At 43.4% G+C, this 20,698-nt stretch overlaps 1 protein-coding gene across 1 annotated transcript in view; it reads right to left on the bottom strand.

Annotated features, from left to right (window-relative positions):
- SGPL1 (sphingosine-1-phosphate lyase 1) overlaps window positions 1-20,196 on the bottom strand; it is a 57,339-nt gene extending 37,143 nt beyond the window's left edge. The window contains exons 1-4 of the mRNA XM_085883095.1: window positions 19,879-20,196; window positions 19,574-19,733; window positions 18,421-18,488; window positions 1,051-1,198 (exon numbers count right to left, since the gene is read on the bottom strand). Coding sequence (XP_085739221.1) covers window positions 1,051-1,198; window positions 18,421-18,488; window positions 19,574-19,733; window positions 19,879-19,899 — 397 coding nt within the window. The 5' untranslated portion in view covers window positions 19,900-20,196. The remainder of the gene's footprint in view (window positions 1-1,050; window positions 1,199-18,420; window positions 18,489-19,573; window positions 19,734-19,878) is intronic.
- Between the last annotated feature and the right edge of the window lie 502 nt (window positions 20,197-20,698).

The following is a 20,698-nucleotide window of genomic DNA, read 5'->3' as shown; positions in this document are numbered from 1 at the left end:
CCACAAATGTTTTGATCTTTGCGCTCTCTTGTCACGTGAGTTTATTTATAAGAATGAGCAGCGATTCTGTCTGGAGATTCCTTCTGTGTGCAGATCACATGGACAGTGGTCAACAAGAGATGGACTTTTTATATCTCCACTGCTAAATTAAACCATGGATTATGCCTCGACAACCACTCTTGAGCCGCAGACAGTACCTCGATAATTGGAGGCATCGTGAGCGGTTGCTCGGTTGTTAGGAGTCAAACTCGACATTGAGTTTTTCTGACAACCAGTGAAGAATCCTTCCTTATGGATGGGTTAAATCCACCCAGAGGTACGGACAGGATAAATCCCCCCAGGAGGTACGGATGGGTTAAATCCCCCCAGGAGGTAAGGATGGGTTAAATCTCCCAGAATTGCAGATGGGTTAATTTCCCCCAAAATGGGGTATTTTAGTTTGACTTGTAACACTTCCTCCCACTAGGAGCAGTGTAGTGTGTTCTGCCAAACATGTTCACATCGAGAGAATTGGGGTCCCACCCCAAAGCCCGAACTATGAATTTTGGTTTGTAGCAAACCTCCACCTTTATAATAATGCATACAACCTCAACTGAATTAGTACCAAAGAGCTGTCATAAAAACGAAAGGTTGAAAAAACCCATTGGGATGACAAATAACAAAATTAAGCAATTCTGAACTCGTAAAATGATTATTGCCATATTGCTGCAAAGTTCCTCTCCACTCCATTCCTCTTCCTCTTCCCTTTATTCACAAATTCTTGTACCTTCCTGTTTTCTCTTATGTTACTTGTTTTCTCAATTTAACCTCAGTTAAGGATCCACAGTTTTGCAGCAATGTACCCGTGGCCTTCCCTCCGTGCAAGGATATGGACATGCCCCCCCATGAGAAAGCTTTACGACCGATTTAGCTTTATATCATGAGATCACAAAAACTCCAAGCAATATTAATTTTGACCTACAATAACCCTGTACTTTGCAGCAAAGCTATAGATCCTTAGCAAAAGCAACGTAATAAACCAGAGCAAAGATAAGCAAAATTATACCGTACCAATAGCCTTGTACTCTTTCAACATATCCATGACTGCCTCATGGCTCAGACTCTCAGCAGGGAGCTTGGTCATATAATGAGAACCTTCTTTGAGGGTGAAAAGAGAACTGGCCATTTCATCCAGTGCTGCATTCAAGTTTCTTTGGATCTGGGGGCAGGAAGAAAAGTGTTCCAGTGGAAGAAGTGAGCTTAAATTTGTATCTCTGAAGTAATCCTCAACTGGATAGAGATTTTGCACTTGCTTCAATAACCGTACACACTGATGTTAACAACTTGTGATTTTGGCGACTGAAAAAAAGGTTGGGGTCCAGATGGGGGTCATCGCTCAATCTGGGTCCAGTAACAAGGGCCAAGTGAGTAGTCACGCAGACAAAGTCTACCTGTAAATGTTATCCTAGATTCCATAAATTGCAAAAAAGGAGTTGGTATCACAGAAGACATGTAAAGTACTTCTCAAGTTAAAGGATTGTGGATGCTGGGCCAAATAGCATCCTACATCAAAGTTTCATTGTGTTAGAGTTTAAAATAAGTGTCTGTGCACAAATTGTGCAAAACAATTAACAAGTCACTATTCAGAGGGTTCAGTGTAATAATAACGAGAATTATACTCAGCGATGAGGAGCGGCTGAAGGAAATGGGCCTTAAACCATTAAAAAGTTGATGGTTACGAGGGAATCTGATGGAGAAGTTTCACATAATGAAGAGTATTGACAGACTCGGTGGTGTAATGGGTGGAGCATCCGCTCTGAGTCTGGGGGGTCGTCGGTGGTTCAAACTCTGGACGAATCATACCAAAGACTTTAAAAATGGTACGTGCTGCTTCTTTGCTTGATGTTCAGAATTTGAAAGGTTGAGCATGGGCAATCCCCATAGGTTGGCAGCCATGGGGAGGAGGAACTTTCTCCCTGGGAAATGCCTCCTTGGGAAATGCCCCGCTGCGTGAGATGAGAACAGCGGCGCCATTGGTAACGTCGCCGATACCCAAAATACCCCGGGAAGTGGCGGCACTTCCCACAAGATCAGTGGCTATGTTTGTCTTGTCTTACAGTCTTGTGTTGTTTCGAGTATGTTCATGTGTGTAGCAGCTCCACCACAAGCCTTAGATCTTCTTCTTCTTTTTTTTTAAAGTGCAAAGCGTTCATCAGGAGACTGGAGTGTGACAGGACCAAGGACCACTGCGGCCTTCAATTAAACATGAGGTCTTGAAGGCTGTTGTAATTGTATCAGTACACTTACAATAACCTACAAGTACTGATGCAATTCCTACTTGAACAGCACTCAGTGGAGTGCATACCTCCAACAGGCTGAACAGCTTATGTTTTGTATCCCACTGATAGGCCAGATCTACACCCAGACCTGAACCAAAATCGAATTGGCTTGTTCTTGTCACCTAACCAACTCATCAACAACTTTTTGAAATATGCTCTATATCGTTTTTGGCCCCAATCTTATCCTATACTGTATATATATATATATATATATATATATATATATATATATATATATATATATATATATATATATATATATATATATATATATATATATATATATATATATATACACACATACATACATACATACATACATTGTTATGGATTTCATAATCCGGTCTGATGAATGCATCCACACATCGAGGTCCTCAGACAGTTATTTCCTTAAATGCATGTTCAGATTACCCCATCCCCATGTCTAATGGGATCTTAAATGTGATGTGTTGAGAAGGGTAAAGGATTGATCCCCTCTCTGATGGGAAGCTTTTTTTTCTTTACGACAGACACGTTCACGCATATTTCTTTCACGAGCTCTGAAGCCCACCCCCATTCTTCCTCAGTGTCGATCTTTTGTGAGCTCTGTCGCCCGCCTTTTTCGGGAGCGCACGGGTCATCATGGTATCTGCGCGCCAGTGGGCGGGGTGAGCTTGCGGCGGACTGACCAGCGGAGACGGCCCGGAGATATAAAAATGAGCGAGAGGTAAGTTCTGAGGATAAAAGAGGAGAGAAAAAGTGTGAAGAGAAAATCGTGAGGATAGAAAAAAACGTGAGGAGAAAAGCGAAAGAAGAGAAAAAGCGAAAGAAGAGAAAAAGCGTGGGGAGAAAAAGAAGCGAGAAAAAGTATGAAGAGAGAAGCGCGAGGACAAGATCTTGTGGAGAGAAAATCATGAGGAGAAAAAGTGGAAGAGGAAAAAGAAAAAGCGAAAGGAGAGAGGAAAAAGCAAAGGGCGAGAGAAGCGAACAAGAAGTGTATGTCTGACCAGTGCCGACAAAATAATTTGTCCTTCCCAGTGCTTCGGCAAGTGAACGTGTGGTGCGCGTGTGGGTGTGAGCAGCGCCGCCAACAAGTGAGGCACGATCGGTTACCAACAACACCAGGGTCTACACCCACGACAGACGATCTCAGTGCCCTCCAGACTTCGACTGGCATTCAAGGCTGCCCCGCGAGAGGGTGCACGGCAAAGCTGGGTGCTGGCGACGGACGTGACAGGCACGCACGCATTTCAGAACGTTTTCGCTTCATGGACAACTTTCTGGTGAACGAGATGATTCTTCCCCCCCCCACCCCCTCCCCCCCCCGCCAAATGATCTGCTGAGTACCCTTGTCTGTGTTTAGCTGTAAGTAAGTCAAACCCCCAATAAGCGTCTGCTCTGTTTTTTCCTGGCATTTTGATTGATTTTGCTTTGAAATTCGTTCTTTATTTACCTCAGCAAATAAAAAGTTATTTTTATTTATTAATTTTATTCTTAATAAATTATTTGTTGATTTCCAACCTGTCCGTGTTTGTCCTTTCCTCCCATTGGTCTAGCATTGTCCGAACCTAGATAGACTGGGAGGTAATTACCACAGATTTGACCAAAAATCGTCAGCACGCACCAGCAGTTAAAACGCTCAGCTGCCCTAATTAAAATCTAATCGAGATAACATTGGTGCTTTGCCGAGGGCATGCTCCCCGCTCAGGTAACCACGTGACCTCTAGTTAAACGGAATAATTAGACGGTGGACACTGGAACTCGTGGTTGACTGGGTGGCGTTCGTGGTTCTAAAACAACTCACTGGACCACAACGTTAATTGTGAGCAGTGGCCCCAGGTCCGGCTCTACCGGGAACACCCGGGGATTAATCGCCCTGAGTGACAAGCTGGTGTCTCAAAACCCGTCGCCGAAACAACTGGTGTCGGGAGTGGGAGATTTTTCAAACTCCTTCATCAATAAATTATCAGGTCGTCGACCTGTGGTGCGCTTCACGCACCTCGAAATTCAGAGCGGTTAGACCAAATTTATTGGGACGGACAATGGCGGACCAACACAGGCAGGTCCCGGTGGGCCATGTAGATGATGTAAATATGGACACGGAATTGACGCAGAACCCGCATGATCACAATGGAGGGTGAAGAGGAGGAAATGGGGGAGATGGAGGATGGGCAGTCGAGGATAAATGGGGCTTCTGAGGCAACCATTCAAATGAATGGGGAAAAAGGGAAAAACTCTGAATCAAGCCCCCAAAACCAAAAATAGGACACCGATTCCTCCCCCTCCCATACAAACAAATGTAAAATTGAAACTGTCTCAAGCCCCAAAAACCCAAAATAGGAGACCGATTCCCTTCCCTCACATATAAGCAAATGTAAAATTGAGGCTGACTCAAGCCCCAAAAGCCCAAAATAGGAGACTGATCGCTGCCCCATTGAGCAAATGTAAAATTGAGACTTACTGATTAAAGCACTTCTTTCCTTTTATATTGTTACGGCTGTGGAAATTCGCAATGCACCATAAAGGGTCCTCAGGTGAGATATATCGATAAGTTCATGTGTAGTTAGCCCACACCTGTTGTTTAGAGGGAATATGTGTGATTCATCCGGGCTGCGACGCTTTGAGTTAGCCATTTTTCTTTCTCTATAGTTATTTTGGACCATTAAGCCGCCAACAACTCAAACACCACCACCTTCGCCTCTTTACCTCCACAACTCCATCCCGCAAACATCGCTTCACCGCCATTCCCAAACGATGCCTGCCAACAACCAAACCACCACAGCAAACCCCCCACCACCTTCGCCTTTCTCCTTCCATAACCATCAACCACACCACCAGTCAACACCAAACGTCGTGCTGTCCAGGGCCCATTCGGTAATTGATGCCAAACGCGTCGAGCCGCGAGTACAAATGCGTGCCTTTTTAGGAGAGGAAAACGGATCAGGAAGGCTTCACGCCCCTTTTTGCCTGACCAATGGCTGAACGTCGGGTGGCATGGCCCCGCCTCCGAACCCACTGTGAATGCATTCCCTTCAGGAGAGGAAAACGGATCAGGAAGGCTTCACGCCCCTTTTCTTCCATCCAATGACTGAGCATCGGGTGGCATGGCCCAGTCTCCGGACCTGCTGTGAATGCGTTCCCTTCAGAAGAGGAAAACGGATCAGGAAGGCTTCACGCCCCTTTTTGCCCGACCAATGGCTGGACGTCGGGTGGCATGGCCCCGCCTCCAAGCACGTTTTGATCCGCGAATCTGCATACAGGCTCCTCCCCAGTCTATAAAAGACGCGAGTACGACGCAGCTCGGGTCTGTGTCCAGGAAGGAGTGTGAAGAAACGTGTCCAGAAAGGTGTCCAGCTCGTGTGTGCAGAAAAGAGTGCAGAAAGTGGCGCCGGTCGGAAGTCGTGAAGTCTGAGGCGTGTGTTTGCGGGGATCGGATGGCGAAGGGGACGGAGTTCGGAGTGGAGGTCGAGGTACGGGTCGCGGAGTGGAGCAGGGACACAGAGGAGGGCTCAGGGGCGAGAGTTCGCCGGAGTCAGCTGCGGTCCCGGGACCCCACTAGCGGGACGGAGCGTCCGCCATTCCCCTCTCCCGACCCCGGGAATCAACAATTCCCCCATCCATGCTGAGATAGCGCCGGTAACCCTGTCCGTTCCCCAACCCAACCGTGGTGCCTGCGCGACGCACGCCTGGAGGAGCTCACCGACCATACCAGGGGCACGGAGTCAAGCGCGTTACGCGGACATTGCGGCTAGCCCACCAAGCGGGTAAGACCCCTTCGGTCTCGTGGACCTGGCCGATCACCCAGGTCACACGTTCATTTGGTCCACGGACCTGTCTGCCTCCTTGCCTGTGAGGGTGGCTTGTGTTTTCTTTGTTTTTTGTGTAAATGTATGTGTGGCGCCAGTCTTGTAAGTAAACCTGTATGTGTGCTGAAAATAATTGCCCTTTTTATTCGGTTGTCGCTCTGCGTTGCTTTTATTGTTTTAACTGTTATATGTGCATTTTGGTATGGCTGTGAATACGTGCTTGCCTTGTGTGTTTGTGTGAAATAAAGTGCTTGCTTGTTGAACTGTTTTCCCGTTTCGTTGCGTCCTTTCCTCCGTTGAAAGTTTCATCTTGCATCACGTAAGGGATTGGTAGTGGGTTGAAACACCCGATACGTAATCTGAACCGTCGAGGTCGACGATAACTCTGCTCGGTTATCCCTGCAGCATGGAACGAGCCGCTTAAGCGGTTCGTGTCCGAAGTCAACCTGTGGCGAGGTACGATCGCCCGGTCGACCACTCGCGCAGGTACTTAGGGAGGTCGAATTTGGCGAGCAACCCTATCCTGCGCGGGTGGGCAATTGGCACAATCGTGGTGAGGTTAAACCCCCACCCGTGACTGGCTCCTGGCGGTAGTTCCAGGAGGGTCACGACTGAATTGTCCGTTCCGGTGGGCGATGCGTCGCGATTCGAGTTACGTGGCCGATCGCACGCCGGCCGGGCTGAAATTCGTAACAATATTTTCATTCCATTCAAAGAGAGAACCAATGAATATTTGTCCATGTTCTCCTTTAGGGAATAACTAAATTTTCTTACAACATTCATTTCCATCGAGTATATTCACAAAGAATAACTTGGAACTTGGTTCTTGGTATAAGTGTCTTTGTTGAGCAGAAATGAAATGATAAACTTCTCTTAATGCTCTTATTTGATCATCTCCTGAGCCACATATCATTTTGAGATTGTCGTAAATTGTTTTTCAATTATTCAAATGATAACCATCAAAGTTTTCAGTCCATTCAAGGAAATTAATTTTTTTTCTTTACATCCTCCAACATATTTGTAATTAAATTTATCTGCTTATTTGTTTTATCTACTTTTACCCCGGTTATTTCTTCAATAAGATTTATTTGATATTTCTCACATTCTTTATGTTTTCCATTTAAATACCAAGGCTGATTGCATCTCCACTCGTTGGTTTGGTTATTAATTGATTCTATCATTTATAAATCAGTATAAAGACGGCGGTAGCCTGTTAAAATTCCCAACCCAATATCTTAACACATATACTTATAACCATAAGGAAGACTATTGATTCCATTCTCTAAAATATATCTTTAATCATCAAAAGCTCCTCATGCTTTCTTATTTATCTCTTCTGTATATAATTGATGTTTATAACTTCTTATTGCATTCATTTTTCTGTACTCTTCCTTCTTTAAGGTTAAACAGTTATAAAATGTTTAAAGTTTATTGTTTCTGTGATTATATTTTTCTTTATTCCCTTTAGCTTCTTATCACACCTTTCAATGTTATTATTATCAATATATGTAAAAGCATTAGACTTTGATCTTAATCCTATAAATTCACTCATGACCTTCTCACCCAATTAATCTTTAAACTTACCAATAACCTTTTTATTCTTTGATGAAAACATCACATCACCTCACTTATAATTACTTGCATCATATATATATATATATATATATATATATATATATATATATATATATATATATATATATAAATAATCATATCCTCATATACATCACTTGTCTTAATTTCTAATATAAAACTATCTGCTTCCATATCTAACAATGAAACATTATCCTTATACTTTGATTTTAAATTATTATAGTAATAGTTATACATTACCGACTTTGACAAGTCCAGAATTGATGATCCTCCATAAATAGGTTTATCCATTTCAATACTCTCTTTTTTCAAATGAATAGCACAAAAGTTCTCTGAAAACACCTCCGCTCGTTCAGAACTTGGTCTATTAATTAACTTTGAAGCCTGTTTCCAAGCTATAGCAAGTCTTATGTTTTGTCGATTCCTAACATTTTCCATCGTCTTTCCAAATACAGCATTATTCATTAATTTGTAAAAGTCCTTCTCAAAATCTGTTTTTGCTTCTGTTCTCCTTTTTGTATTAAAATCAATATACTTCTTTAACCAATGACTTGAAATTTCAAAATCCAATGAATTTTCCTCACTCTCAACCCAGCAGATAAATATTGTCTCAAGTTCCTTTGCTGCAAAACATAACTTTCTTTCTCATTTAATGTAGCAAGTAGTTTTTCTGGAGATTTACCTTTTATATTGAATGACTGTTGGTAATCACTTAACCATCTTTTCTTGGACTTTCTTTATCAGGGCCATAAGGTAGGTCTTTATGTTTGTGATGAAGTTCTTCTGGATATTTTAAATCAACCTCAAAATAATATCCAACTTCAGTTTCATCCAATTCTTTTTTGAGAGGACACAACAATGTCTTGTAAAACTTTTTCATAATGTTTTTCTTTAACCCATTTAAGTTTTCCATAAGGTAAAGATTGAGACATAGCCCACCCATACAAATTGTTAGCATCATAATACATCAGGAAAGAGTTGTCCTCATTGGTTCACGAGCTCCAGCCAGAGTGACCACTATATTTGTTATGTCTGTGTGTCTGTTGGGTAGTCGATCTCATCGAAAAAATAAAATAAAATAAAATTCAAAAATTTTTTTTTTGAGATTTGTTCAACCCTTATTATCAGTATTTCCGTCGATACATTTGTCTGTCTGTCTGTCTGTCTGTCTGTACCACTGTTCGGTCCAGTGCTCCGTTAATACAATGGCAATTTCGATGAAACTTGGTTGGTAGGTTCATACCATGACCTAGTTGTGTGCAAATGAGAACCGTTGCTATGGACACCACCGTTGCTGAGCAACGGGACTTTGAAATATTTGAAAAATCATAAAAAATATATATTTTTCGAAAATCAAAAATCAGGCCAAGAGTGACTGTGGGCAGTACATTCAGCCATATTGTCAAATATTTCCAGCCGGATCCTATGAAAACTGTCGGAGAAGATAGACTTTGAATGAACCCTGGTCGAAAACAATTAAAAAACGAAGTTCGTTATATCTCAGAGACTATGAGTCAGATATACATGAAACTGGTATGGTAGGTTCATGGTATGTCCTAGTTATGTGTGAGAGAACCGTTGCTATGGACCCCTCCATTGCCTAGCAACGGCCGACTACCCATGTCTGCCTACCGGCTTGTCTGTCTGTCTGTCTGTCTGTCTGTCCAGAGCATAACTCCGTGGACTTTGATCCGATCTTGATGAAACTTTGTTATGTGTTCGATATCAATATCTAGTTGTGTTTTCCTGGATGAGGGCATGCTACGCCCATTGTGGGCGGAGCCACGCCCAAAAAATAGCCATTTTTAGGGGGTAGTTGGATTAAAAATCTATCTTCTCCTAAGGAATTCACTGAATGGAATGGGTTCTTTGGTATTTGAATAGCAAAATGAATTATCTAAAACTTTCCGTTGTCAGATTTTTCATTTTCATCCCAAGGTCAAGGTCACAAGGTCAAAAACCTAGAAAATTGCTCATTTTGACATAAAAATCATATGACCGCCCAAACTTTGAGAGCTCGGATGACAATATTTTTTAGGCATAATCTTGAGGTAATTCCCCACCTCAAGTCTTGAAACCATTTTGCTCTATCTCGAACACCATGCCCGTGGCACCCCCTTCAAGTTTGTTTTTACGCTGATTTCATCAAAGTATGGATAATCCGATGAGTGCGAAATGCCATATAGCCTTTATGACGTTATATTTTTCCTGGAATGTTCTAGATTAAGTTTTGCACCAAAGGTCAAAATCCTTGACATTTGACCGTTAAAGGCCACAAAGGTCAAATTTTCAAAGCTGTGGGAATCGAACCGGGTTTTTGACCTTCTTCGATGAAATAACTCCAATAAGCTATAGAACGTATCCTGTCTCCTTATTTTAATGTCCACAACATTGTTTTGTGACCTTTAAACATTATGCAAAGGTCAAATTTTGAAAGTTGTTGAACAAAACCGGGTTTTCCACATTTTGCAGCTAATAACCTGTCACCCGTACCACATCATGTTGATCATTTTTATAACTTGGTCAAAATTATCACATTGTCTCATCCTTGACTTGTGAAACAATCTACATAGTCAAATACCGCTCGTGAACCATTGTCGTCTTCAGACTTGTTCTTATTATAATCAGGAAGATATTTGTTATTTGTTTTAGCATATCTCTTGGAACATACTTGAGACATTCCTCCTCTTTTAGCCTTCTCCATCATTAAAAGCATATCTATATCACTGATTAATTCCAAATTCTGTTTTGTAATTTTTAACATAGCACTCCAAGCCAAACCCGGGGCTGTGTAATAGTGAACGGGTTCTAATCCATAAGAATTTTTATTACGACAGACTGTTCTAAAAGTTTCAAACACATCAGCCAATAAATAACAATACATTCGTTTTAAGATACAAATCATGATTTTTTCCAAGATTCTTTATGTTAAACTTCTCCCAAACCTTTTTAGCTTGTGTACAATCTCTATCGGAAATATGAGTTTTATTCAACTTGCCATAGAAACTTTCCCTTGAAGGAAGTTGTGTTTCTTTAAACTTCTCAAATGAATCCATATAGTCATACGGATATATTCCCTTATGTGATAAGAGATCAATCTCTTCTTGATTTGAGAAATGTGATTTAAGATTCGGTAAGTTTTTAATATTTGATGCTAAGTTAGATAATGGACTTGCCATAATCTTGAATGTGTCAAGAAATCTCATGTGGGTTATGGGGGATGTATGAATTGTTTTTGTGAATGAGATGTATTTTTGATCTGTGTTAGGAATGGCAGAAATATCTCCACATGTCTTTGAAAGTTCATTTATAAATAGATGTGTGTCATAGTGAGTGTTGTTGTGAAGAAAGACAGGAATAAAGTTTGTGGGCTTGTAATTAAGATTACAACGGGAATGAGCTGGACCTCGATATTTTCCAGTAAGATGACAGTGATCCCTAACCTTGAGCTCTCCCTCAATTTTCTACTCACAAATATGACAGATACTGTTCTTTCCAAAGTCCTTTTTCTCTCCCTTTGTTAATGACATTGGTTTATAGGTTTTAACCATTATTTCTCTTAGTCTTATACAGTCTTTTTCCAATCGTCTTACAAACTCCTTTGAGGCATCTTCTCCTCTGTAAAGTTCTAATTTGTTGTATTCATCACCAATAGATGATTTGATATGATAACAGAAACCACAAGGAGTATGTTTTTGATATTTATTTGTGTGTGATTTATTTGGATTTGGAGAAACAGTATCTATCTTTTCAAGGATACTTTCAAAATCAGCATATTTCACAAACGGATGTTTTATAGATTTGTTAAAATCTTTTAATGATATGTTTGAACCTGCTTTTGGTAAATTGATTATGGTTCATTTATGATTACTACAATATTTTGAATGTTGATTTAATCGTTCTTTTGTATGAAAGGAGTTGAGACATCTCTTACAAGGATACGTTTTACATTTTCTCTTGTATAGTTGTGATTTGGTGAATCTTGATAAATTTTTGATGAAAGCATAATGTGATTTTTCCTTTGAAGTGAAGTAGAGAAGGTCAATGTATGTTTCATCATTTTTATAGTTGTCTGAAATTTTCAATATCTAAACTTTGTTTGTATCTGTTAATCCATATACATTAACAGATAGATTATTCATTTTCTCAAATTTAGGAATATCTCTCAATGACAATGGAAAGTTTAAATCTTTAACATTTAATGTATTCTCGTATTTCTTATAATGTTCAACCCTTTCAGGATTCCATTTTGGAGGATGTAAGTGAGCAAGAACAGACCATAGAAAACATTTATTATCTTTGTTTTGAATATTAACAACCACTTTCTTAAGTTTTATCTCTTTTGGTAAATCAATATAAGAAGAAGCTTGAAGAGGATCTGATTTTAAGATGTGTATATCGAAAAAGATTATTTTTGTAATAGTAAATCCACTACCTACTGGAGTGTTATCAACATCTTGTTCTTGTCTCTGGAGTTCATCGTAAACATCACATCTTACAAAATCTTGAAATGATGAGATAAAGTGAGGGGTTGTCCTCGTATAGGGAGTAGTTTCATATTCATAGTCCTCCTCATATAGTTGTCCTCGTATACCACAACGTTAATTGTGAGCGGTTGCCCCAGGTCCGGCTCTGCCGAGGATACCCGGGTATTAATCCCCGAGTGACAAGCTGGTGTCTCAGTTCCCATGGCTACAACAATATGTATGTGTATATATATATATATATATATATATATATATATATATATATATATATATATATATATATATATATATATATATATATATTTATGGGCCGGGATTGGTGGCGATGAACGACCACAAGTTGGAGCAGTGGAGTCGTCTCCCACCGAACACCCGGCATTTAGGTCGTGACTCTCGAACAACTCCGAAAGTTCACGGGTCACTTAGAGGACCGTGGTCGCCAATATTTTGACGGTGTGAGGTAGAGTCCACTTGTCTAATTCCAATTTACCTTAGTACTCACGCCGTCCAACTACCGGGGAAACCACACCCTCGGCCGACTTTGTCCGAATCGAGTCGCTATCACCAACTCGGATCCGGCGTAACCGAGCGGATGTTACCAAAGCCGCGCCGGACCAAATGAACAATTTACGGCACGAACGGCTTTACTATTTCTCAATATGCACCTTGCTAGACCAATGAGAGAAAGCACAGAAAATGAGCTGGTACATTTAACAGGGGTTTATTTATAACAACAATCGGGGAGGGGGAGCACAAAAAGAGCAGAGTTATCCGAATAAGAAAATGTAATTTACAAGGAAAGGAAAACACTTCTTCAATTCGACTTACAGACGGGGCCTACGGACGCATATACACACACACACACACACACACACACACACACACACACACACACACACACACACACACACACACACACACACACACACACACACACACACACACACACACCCAAAAGAAACTGGACCCCATGGGTCTATTCGGTAGAGCCGGGCCGGGGTACCTGTCCCGCCTCGTGCGGTCACACCGACCCCGAACCACCATGATGGGACTCAAACCCACGACCTTGGCGTTGTCAGCACCAATACTGCAGACCACTCAACAACGACCACAGACCACGCCACAATCTCCACAAAGACTCCTGTCTGTCGTCCCCTCGTCTCTTTTTCTCTCTTTTTTTGGTGGGAGGGGTTTCTTTCCTCAACACTCGCCTCCTGATTGGACGAGGGGTTGTCGGACAACTCGTGGTCAGCCTCCCGATTGGCTGGGGCGCGCTTGTGGTGCTCGCCCTTCACTCATTGGCTGGAGGAAACGGTCCATGCCCTTCCTTGGAGCGGAGCCTCGATCCGATGCGTTGGCTCCGCCCACGCCCTCGGCCAAAAACACATGAGCAATGGTGACTGGGTCGAGAGAGGGACAGTGGCGTTGTTGTTGTAGTTGTTGTAGTTGTTGTTGTAAAAACCTAACTAAAAAAATAACTCGTAACGCACCCACAAAATTCCCATTAGACAGAAGGAGGGATTCTAACTGTAAACACATACTTATCGAAATAACTGAACTACGGGGACTCTGGCTGTTTGTGTGCACAAGGTTTCCCAATCCATAACAATATATATACATATTGTTATGGATTTCAGAATCCGGTCTGATGAATGCATCCACACATCCAGGTCCTCAGACAGTTATTTCCTTAAATACATGTTCAGATTAGCCCCATCCCCATGTCTAATGGGATCTTAAATGTGATGCGTTGAGAAGGGTAAAGGATAGATCCCCTCTCTTATGGGAAGCTTTCTTTCTTTACGACAGACAATTTCACACACATTTCTTTCACGAGCTCTGAAGTCCACCCTCATTTTTCCTCAGCAAAATTCTTTCGCGAGCTCCGACGCCCGCCTTTTTTGAGAGCGCACAGGTCGTCATGGTAATTGTGCCCCAGAGGGGCGGGGTGAGCTTGGGGCGGACTGCACCCCACGGAAAAGGCCCGGGGATATAAAAACGAGCGAGAGAAAGCATGAGGTTCTTTCTGTGAGGAGAGATGTTCTGAGATATCAAAAAAAAGTGAGGAAAAAGAGAAAGAGATACGTTCTCAAGAGAAAAAGTGAGTAGAGGAAAAGCAAAAGGAGAGAGGAAACAGCAAAGGGCGAGAGAAGCGACCAAGAAGCGGGTGTCTAACCAGTGCCAAAGAGACAATTCGCCCTTCCAAGTGCTTCGGTAAGCGAGCGTGTGGTGTGCGTGTGGGTGTGAGCAGTGCCGCCAACAAGTGAGGCACGGGTCGATCACCAACAACACCAGGGTCTAAACCCGCGACTGACAATCTCGGTGCCCTCCAGACTTCGACTGGCATTCAAGGCTGCCCCGCGAGAGGGTGCATGGCAAAGTTGGGTGCTGGTGACGGACATGACACGCACGCACACATTTTCAGGACGTTTTTGCTTCACGGATGACTTTCTGGTGAGCGAGACGATTCTCCCCCTCCCCTCCCCCTGAATGATCTGCTGGGTCCCCTTGTCTGTGTTTAGCTGTAAGTAAATCAACCCCCAATAAGCATCTGCTCTTTGTCTCTTTCCTGGCATTTTGATTGATTTTGCTTTGAAATTCATTCTTTATTTACCTCAGCAAATAAAAGGTTCTTTTTATTTATGTATTTTATTCTTAATAAATTATTGGTCGATTTCCAACCTGTCCGTGTTTTCCCTTTCCTTCTATTGGTCGAGCATTGTTTGAACTGAGATAGACTGGGAGGTAACAGATTTGAACAAAAAAAGTCGGCACGCACCAGCGGTTAAAACGCTCGGCCGCACCAATTAAAATCTAATCAGATATTGGTGCTTTCCCGAGGGCACGCTCCCCGCTCGGGTAACCATGTGACCTCCAGTTACGGAATAAGTAGACGGCAGATACTGGAACTCGTGGTTGACTGGGTAGCGTTCGTGGTTTTAAAACAACCCACCATACCATAACGTTAATTGTGAGCGGTGGCCCCAGGTCCGGCTTTACCGAGGACAACCGGGAAAGAATCCCCCTGAGTGACAAGCTGGTGTCTCGGTACCCCCCCCCCCCCAAACCGCAACAATATATATAATTATTATCCTATACTACAGAATGTTTATGGTGGTTTATAAGAATGTTGATAGTGGTTTCATGACGTGGCACAACATTAATGCCATGATATCCCCACACACTCGTCCCATAACCACGTTGAACCGGTTGCTATCTTGTCAATGGTCGGTGTTGAATTCGCAGCACTCTCCAAAAAGTTTGTGAGTTTGACTTTATGGGTCATAACGAGAGTTCTGTAATGATCAGGTTGTGGCAGTGGCAATGGTTCCAGTACGTGTGTGTCGGCATATGTTAAATGCCACCTTATCACACTTCCAACAAAGATAAGTCTTGCAAACAACTTGCTGTATATATATATATATATATATATATATATATATATATATATATATATATATATATATATATATATATATATATATATATATATATACATACAATGTCATGACCAAAATATTGGCACCCTTCGACTTTTTTCAAATAATGCACCGTTTCTTCCAGAAATTTGTTAAAATTAAAAAATATTTTGGTATCCACAAATGTATTTCTTTGGTTTGCAGTGGAACAAAAAAAAATACTAAATCTTATATTATTCCACACAGAAATCTGAAAATGGCCCGGACAATATTATTGACACCTTTTCGAAGTCAGGAGAAGTAATTACATTTCAAGTCGTTGATTCTCCTTCACTTTGGAATTGAACTCACCTGTGGTGAGTTGCAGGTGCTTGCAATATAAAAAAATTACTCATTCAACCAGTTTGAGCAGAGAAAAGGAGGCATTCTGCTGTTTTGTGTCACTGTGTGTACCACAATAAGTATGGAGAAAAGAAAGAAAAACAGAGAATTGTCTGAGAAGGTCAGACGCAAGATTAAAGCTAGCCAAGCATGGACAATCTCAAGGCTGCAAGTTCATCTCCAGAGACCTTGATGTTCCTGTGTCCACCGTACACAATGTTATCTGGAAGTTTAAGGCCCATGGCACTGTAACCAACCTGGACGTGGCCGCAAGAGAAAACTTGATCGAAGAGGATTTATATTTCAGGTCATTGAATTGAAACAGCCAATTTTGAAACAGCCAATGAAACAGAGGTTAACATCGACCAAAAGGTCAACATAGGCCCAAGGTCAACAACTAAGGTGGTATTTCTAAAATCCTCCATTTTCATCCCATTGACTTGAAATTTAAAGAGGATTTTCATATCAGGTCATTGAATTCAACCACCAATTATTTTGGAGGTCAAATTTGTTTTATGGGTTTTGCAAGTATTGTGCTCTGCATGACGTCTTCCTCTTCTTCTTATTTGTTTGTTTGTTAGTCTGTTTATGAGCAGGATATCTCAAAAAGTTGTGGACTGATCCAGATGAACCTTTGCGGATAGCTTGGGTGTGTGACAAGGCCGAACCAATTTGAATTTGGTGAAGATCCAGATCTGGATCCAACTACTAGAATTTTTAAAGTGATTCTTCACCATTGAGGTCATGTCAGGTATGGGAACATGTGCCAGAGCAGCGCGTCGCTGTGACCACTTTCTGCCGGGAACTCCAGGGGCCTCCATCTAAGCCATCCCCCAGGCAAATGCCTGGCCTATCCACATCTCCTTGAGATGCTGATCAACCTGCTGCAACCAATTGGTTCATTGGCCTCCTCCACTCACGAGACTCCCTCGCTGAGAGAATCTGGTGAGCAGGATCAGCATCAGGAAAACGAGCCACATGTCCATACAGCCACAGCTGACGCGCACAGACTAAGCAGGTAACAAATGTCATTTGAGTCTCTCTCAGCAACCTCTCGTTGGACACAAAGTCCGATCAGTGATAGCCAAGGATTCTCCGAAGAGACCTGGTACCAGAGGAATTAAGTCTCCGTCTCAGATTCCTGGTCAGAGTCCAAGTCTCACACCCAGAGAGCAAGACTGGAAGCACCAAGGACCTGAAGACTCGGACTTTTGTCCTCCCACACAGGTACTGGCAGCACCACACCCCATGATCCAGTGAATCCATGACTCCCCAGGCCTGACCCAGACGTCTGTTGACCTCTGACTCAGAGCCATTGAGAGATGGGTCTAAAAACGATGTAGGACTGTATCGCATGATATTTCAAAAATGTATTGGGCCTGATATGTTCTCGTGGATCAGGAATTACGTGGTGGAGGTACGCGCTCTACCGAGTACCCTTCTAGTTTCATTTGTGTTCCACCGACTGACCGTCCTCTTTCACCACTTGTCATGCTATTGTCCTTGTATTGGTCTGGAAGAAAGCTGACCATTTTTGACTAATCCAGCTTGGCCCAATTTACAAGGACCTTCAGTACTGGGTCTGTTAACTTCACGATTGTTTATAGTGGTTTCATGACTTGGCACAACATTAATGTCACAACATCTCCACACACTCCGTCCCACAACCACGTTGAACCGGTTGCTATCTTGTCAATGGTTGGTGATGGATTTGCAGAACTCTCCGATAAGTTTGTGAGTTTGACTTTATGGGTCGTAACGAGAGTTCTGTAATGGTCAGGTTGTGGCAGTGGCAATGGTTCCAGTGCGTGTATGTCGGCATATGTTTAATGCCAACTTATCACACTTCCAAAAAGATAAGTCTCACACACAACTTCCTGTCTGCTTTCAGGGAAATCTCCCATCTTTTTACGATAGTTATCGCGGATCGAGCCGTGTCCTGAATTTCTTTAGTTTGGTCCTTCTTTACAGGATCGTTACAACAGACGCCACTTTTCTCTCCTGCCAGAATGTGACTAATGCCTCTTGTCCCTTTTCCTCGGCCTCATAAGGTCTCTAACTATGGGTGATGACACAACTTGGCCGGATGTTATGTGATACAGTTGATCTGCCTCCAAGGAAGGGTCAAAGCTATTTAGCTTATTTTTAATGGTGTCTATAACATTTGACATCCTTTTCATCAACAACTCTTCGTGTCTTATCCAGTTCAATTTAAAGCCGAGTTGAAGTACTTTGGCCAACCACAAAAATGCTGAACATGACAATCACCATGATCATAACTGGTGTTTGAAAACACACCAGGCCACATAAACATCTTTTAATTGATGCATTTCTTATACATTTGGTACAAGTAAAATTGGCATGCAATGATAAAACATTTCGGTGTGCCGGAAGAACACGAGGTGTTCCTGTGATGGTATCAGTTTGATTCACTTACCTTGGCTCCCACATATGGAATTCTTCGGATGAGGCGGAAAAATGTCTTTTTACAGCGACTGAGCAGAGCTGTGGTCACAAACAATGAAAGGAAAAATCAGGAAAACAATATTCTGTCAAGATCACAATTCAAACATTAATGGTGATGGTGAAGCAAGGCAAGGTATCAAGTGCAGAGATGTAGAGAAAATGAGCAGCCAAGGAAATGGAGGTACATGGGTGAGCAGGTGAGAAAGCCGATGTGGAGGTGGTGAGATAGGGTGGTGAATAGATCCACTGTGGAAAAGATGAGGTGAGCAAGTGAAGCAGCCACTGTGGAGGACATGAGGTGAGTAGGGAAAAGGATCTTCCTTCGAGGCAAGGAGGGCTGGGAGCAGAAAAGTTGGATATGAAGAGGTGTCAGGGTGGTGATGATGGGGATGCAGTATTGGGGTCATTATGTAACAGGGTGGTATAACATGGTGGGGAGGTGATGAGGGTGGTGTTGTGAAGTGATCTGACTGGATCAATTAGTAGGGGAGGTTGAGGGGCATAGGTGGTGGTGGGAGGATTGGGATGAGGAGTGCGGGTGAGGGAGGGAATGGGCGTGGGTGGTGATGGTGGGGGTGGGGGTTGAGGACCGTGAATGGTGATGGTGGGGGTGGGGGTTGAGGGGCGAGAATTGTGACGGTGGGGGTTGAGGGGCGTGAATGGTGAGGATGGGGGTTGAGGGGCCACGGGTGCCAGTGCTGTGGGTTGGGGGGCCGCGGGTGGCAGTGTTGTGGGTTGGGGGCACGGATGGCGGTGGGGGTTGAGGGGCATGGGTGGAGGTGGTGTGGGTTGGGGGGCCACGGGTGGAGGTGGTGTGGGTTGGGGGGCCACGGGTGGAGGTGGTGTGGGTTGGGGGCCACGGGTGGAGGTGGTGTGGGTTGGGGGCCACGGGTGGAGGTGGTGTGGGTTGGGGGCCGCGGGTGGAGGTGGTGTGGGTTGGGGGCCGCGGGTGGAGGTGGTGTGGGTTGGGGGCCGCGGGTGGCGGTGCTGTGGGTTGGGGGGGCCGCGGGTGGCGATGCTGTGGGTTGGGGGGGAACGGGTGGTGGTGGGGAGTAGGGGGCGTGGATGGCGGTGGGGGTTGAGGTGGTAAGTGCAAGTGGTGCTGGTTGTGATGAAAGACTCACACTCAGGCTGCCATAGGAATCCGTGGAGCCAACAAGCTGCAAGTGTGATTACAACCGAGCCGAGCACCAACAGCCATGGTGGGTGGACGTCCAAACACTTATCCACATCCTGCAGAATGTCTTCAACCGCATCCCAGCCATTTTCGGCGACCACAAACATCTGCGATCCGTACAGTATTATTTGTTAGATTTGTGGAATATCAGAAGCTGAAGCCTCGGGTGGAGATCCGTGAGGGCCGAGAGGTCATTATGATCACGATCGGTCAGAAAAACAAGGACAAACAGTGAAAAAATCAATGACTCACCCATTCCGAAACGTGTTCCATGAAGTTTTGATCAATGAATGTTTGTCCGGTTCTCTCCCTCACGTTGTGTCACTTCACTTATCGCGCACCTTCTGGTGCTTCCTCTATAATCGGTCCTTCTCCTCCCTCCCTCCCAATGTGTACCTAAACGTTCTAATCCGATGTTGATTGTTGATAAGATGATATCAGGAAGGTTTCTTCCTTTATCAAAGTTCTTCCTTCCCTGTTGTCCTTCTTTCATGCAATCATGACGGACTCCGTCCCTTGAAGGAAAAATATTTGTTTTCAACAATCCTTGTGGTGTTTGTGCTCCCACCGACCGGTTCGTCACACCCATTGGGTAAAACGTGTCACGAGGACAGTAACCCCGGGTGACGCGGCTCGCTTCGTCGCTGATTCGTCCCCGCGACGTACGGTGAGGCGGTGACGTCATTACTCTTCCTTTTTCACTTACTGTACAATCTCAAATTGATCCACGTGTATTTTTCTCGCGATTTTACTACTTGAGTTCGATGAATCTGCTCGTGCTCCGTTTTGTGACGTACTCGTACTCCGTTTTGTGACGTGGCCCGCGGTTCTCTTGTGGTTTGTTTTTCGTGCGCAGAACGATGACTCGACCAACATCCCTCCTCTGCCGTTTCTTCCCTTTCTCTTCCTTTAGTTGTCGCAGCTGGAGTTTCACAATGTGGTTGAAAGTTGTGTTCGTAATTACAAAGCACGTTCCATGTGCATAACATCGATTGATTAAATACTGAACCTGCAGTGAACCCGAACGTCGCCCTGAGACCTTCGATCCCTGTAATCCCGACCAAACCCCACA

This window comes from Eptatretus burgeri, chromosome 5, assembly GCF_056783735.1.
Source record: "Eptatretus burgeri isolate ZD-2024b chromosome 5, Ebu_testis_v1, whole genome shotgun sequence".
NCBI lineage: Eukaryota > Metazoa > Chordata > Myxini > Myxiniformes > Myxinidae > Eptatretus > Eptatretus burgeri.
The sequence above is the reverse complement of the archived record's forward strand: the minus strand, read 5'-3'. Positions and strand labels throughout refer to the sequence as shown.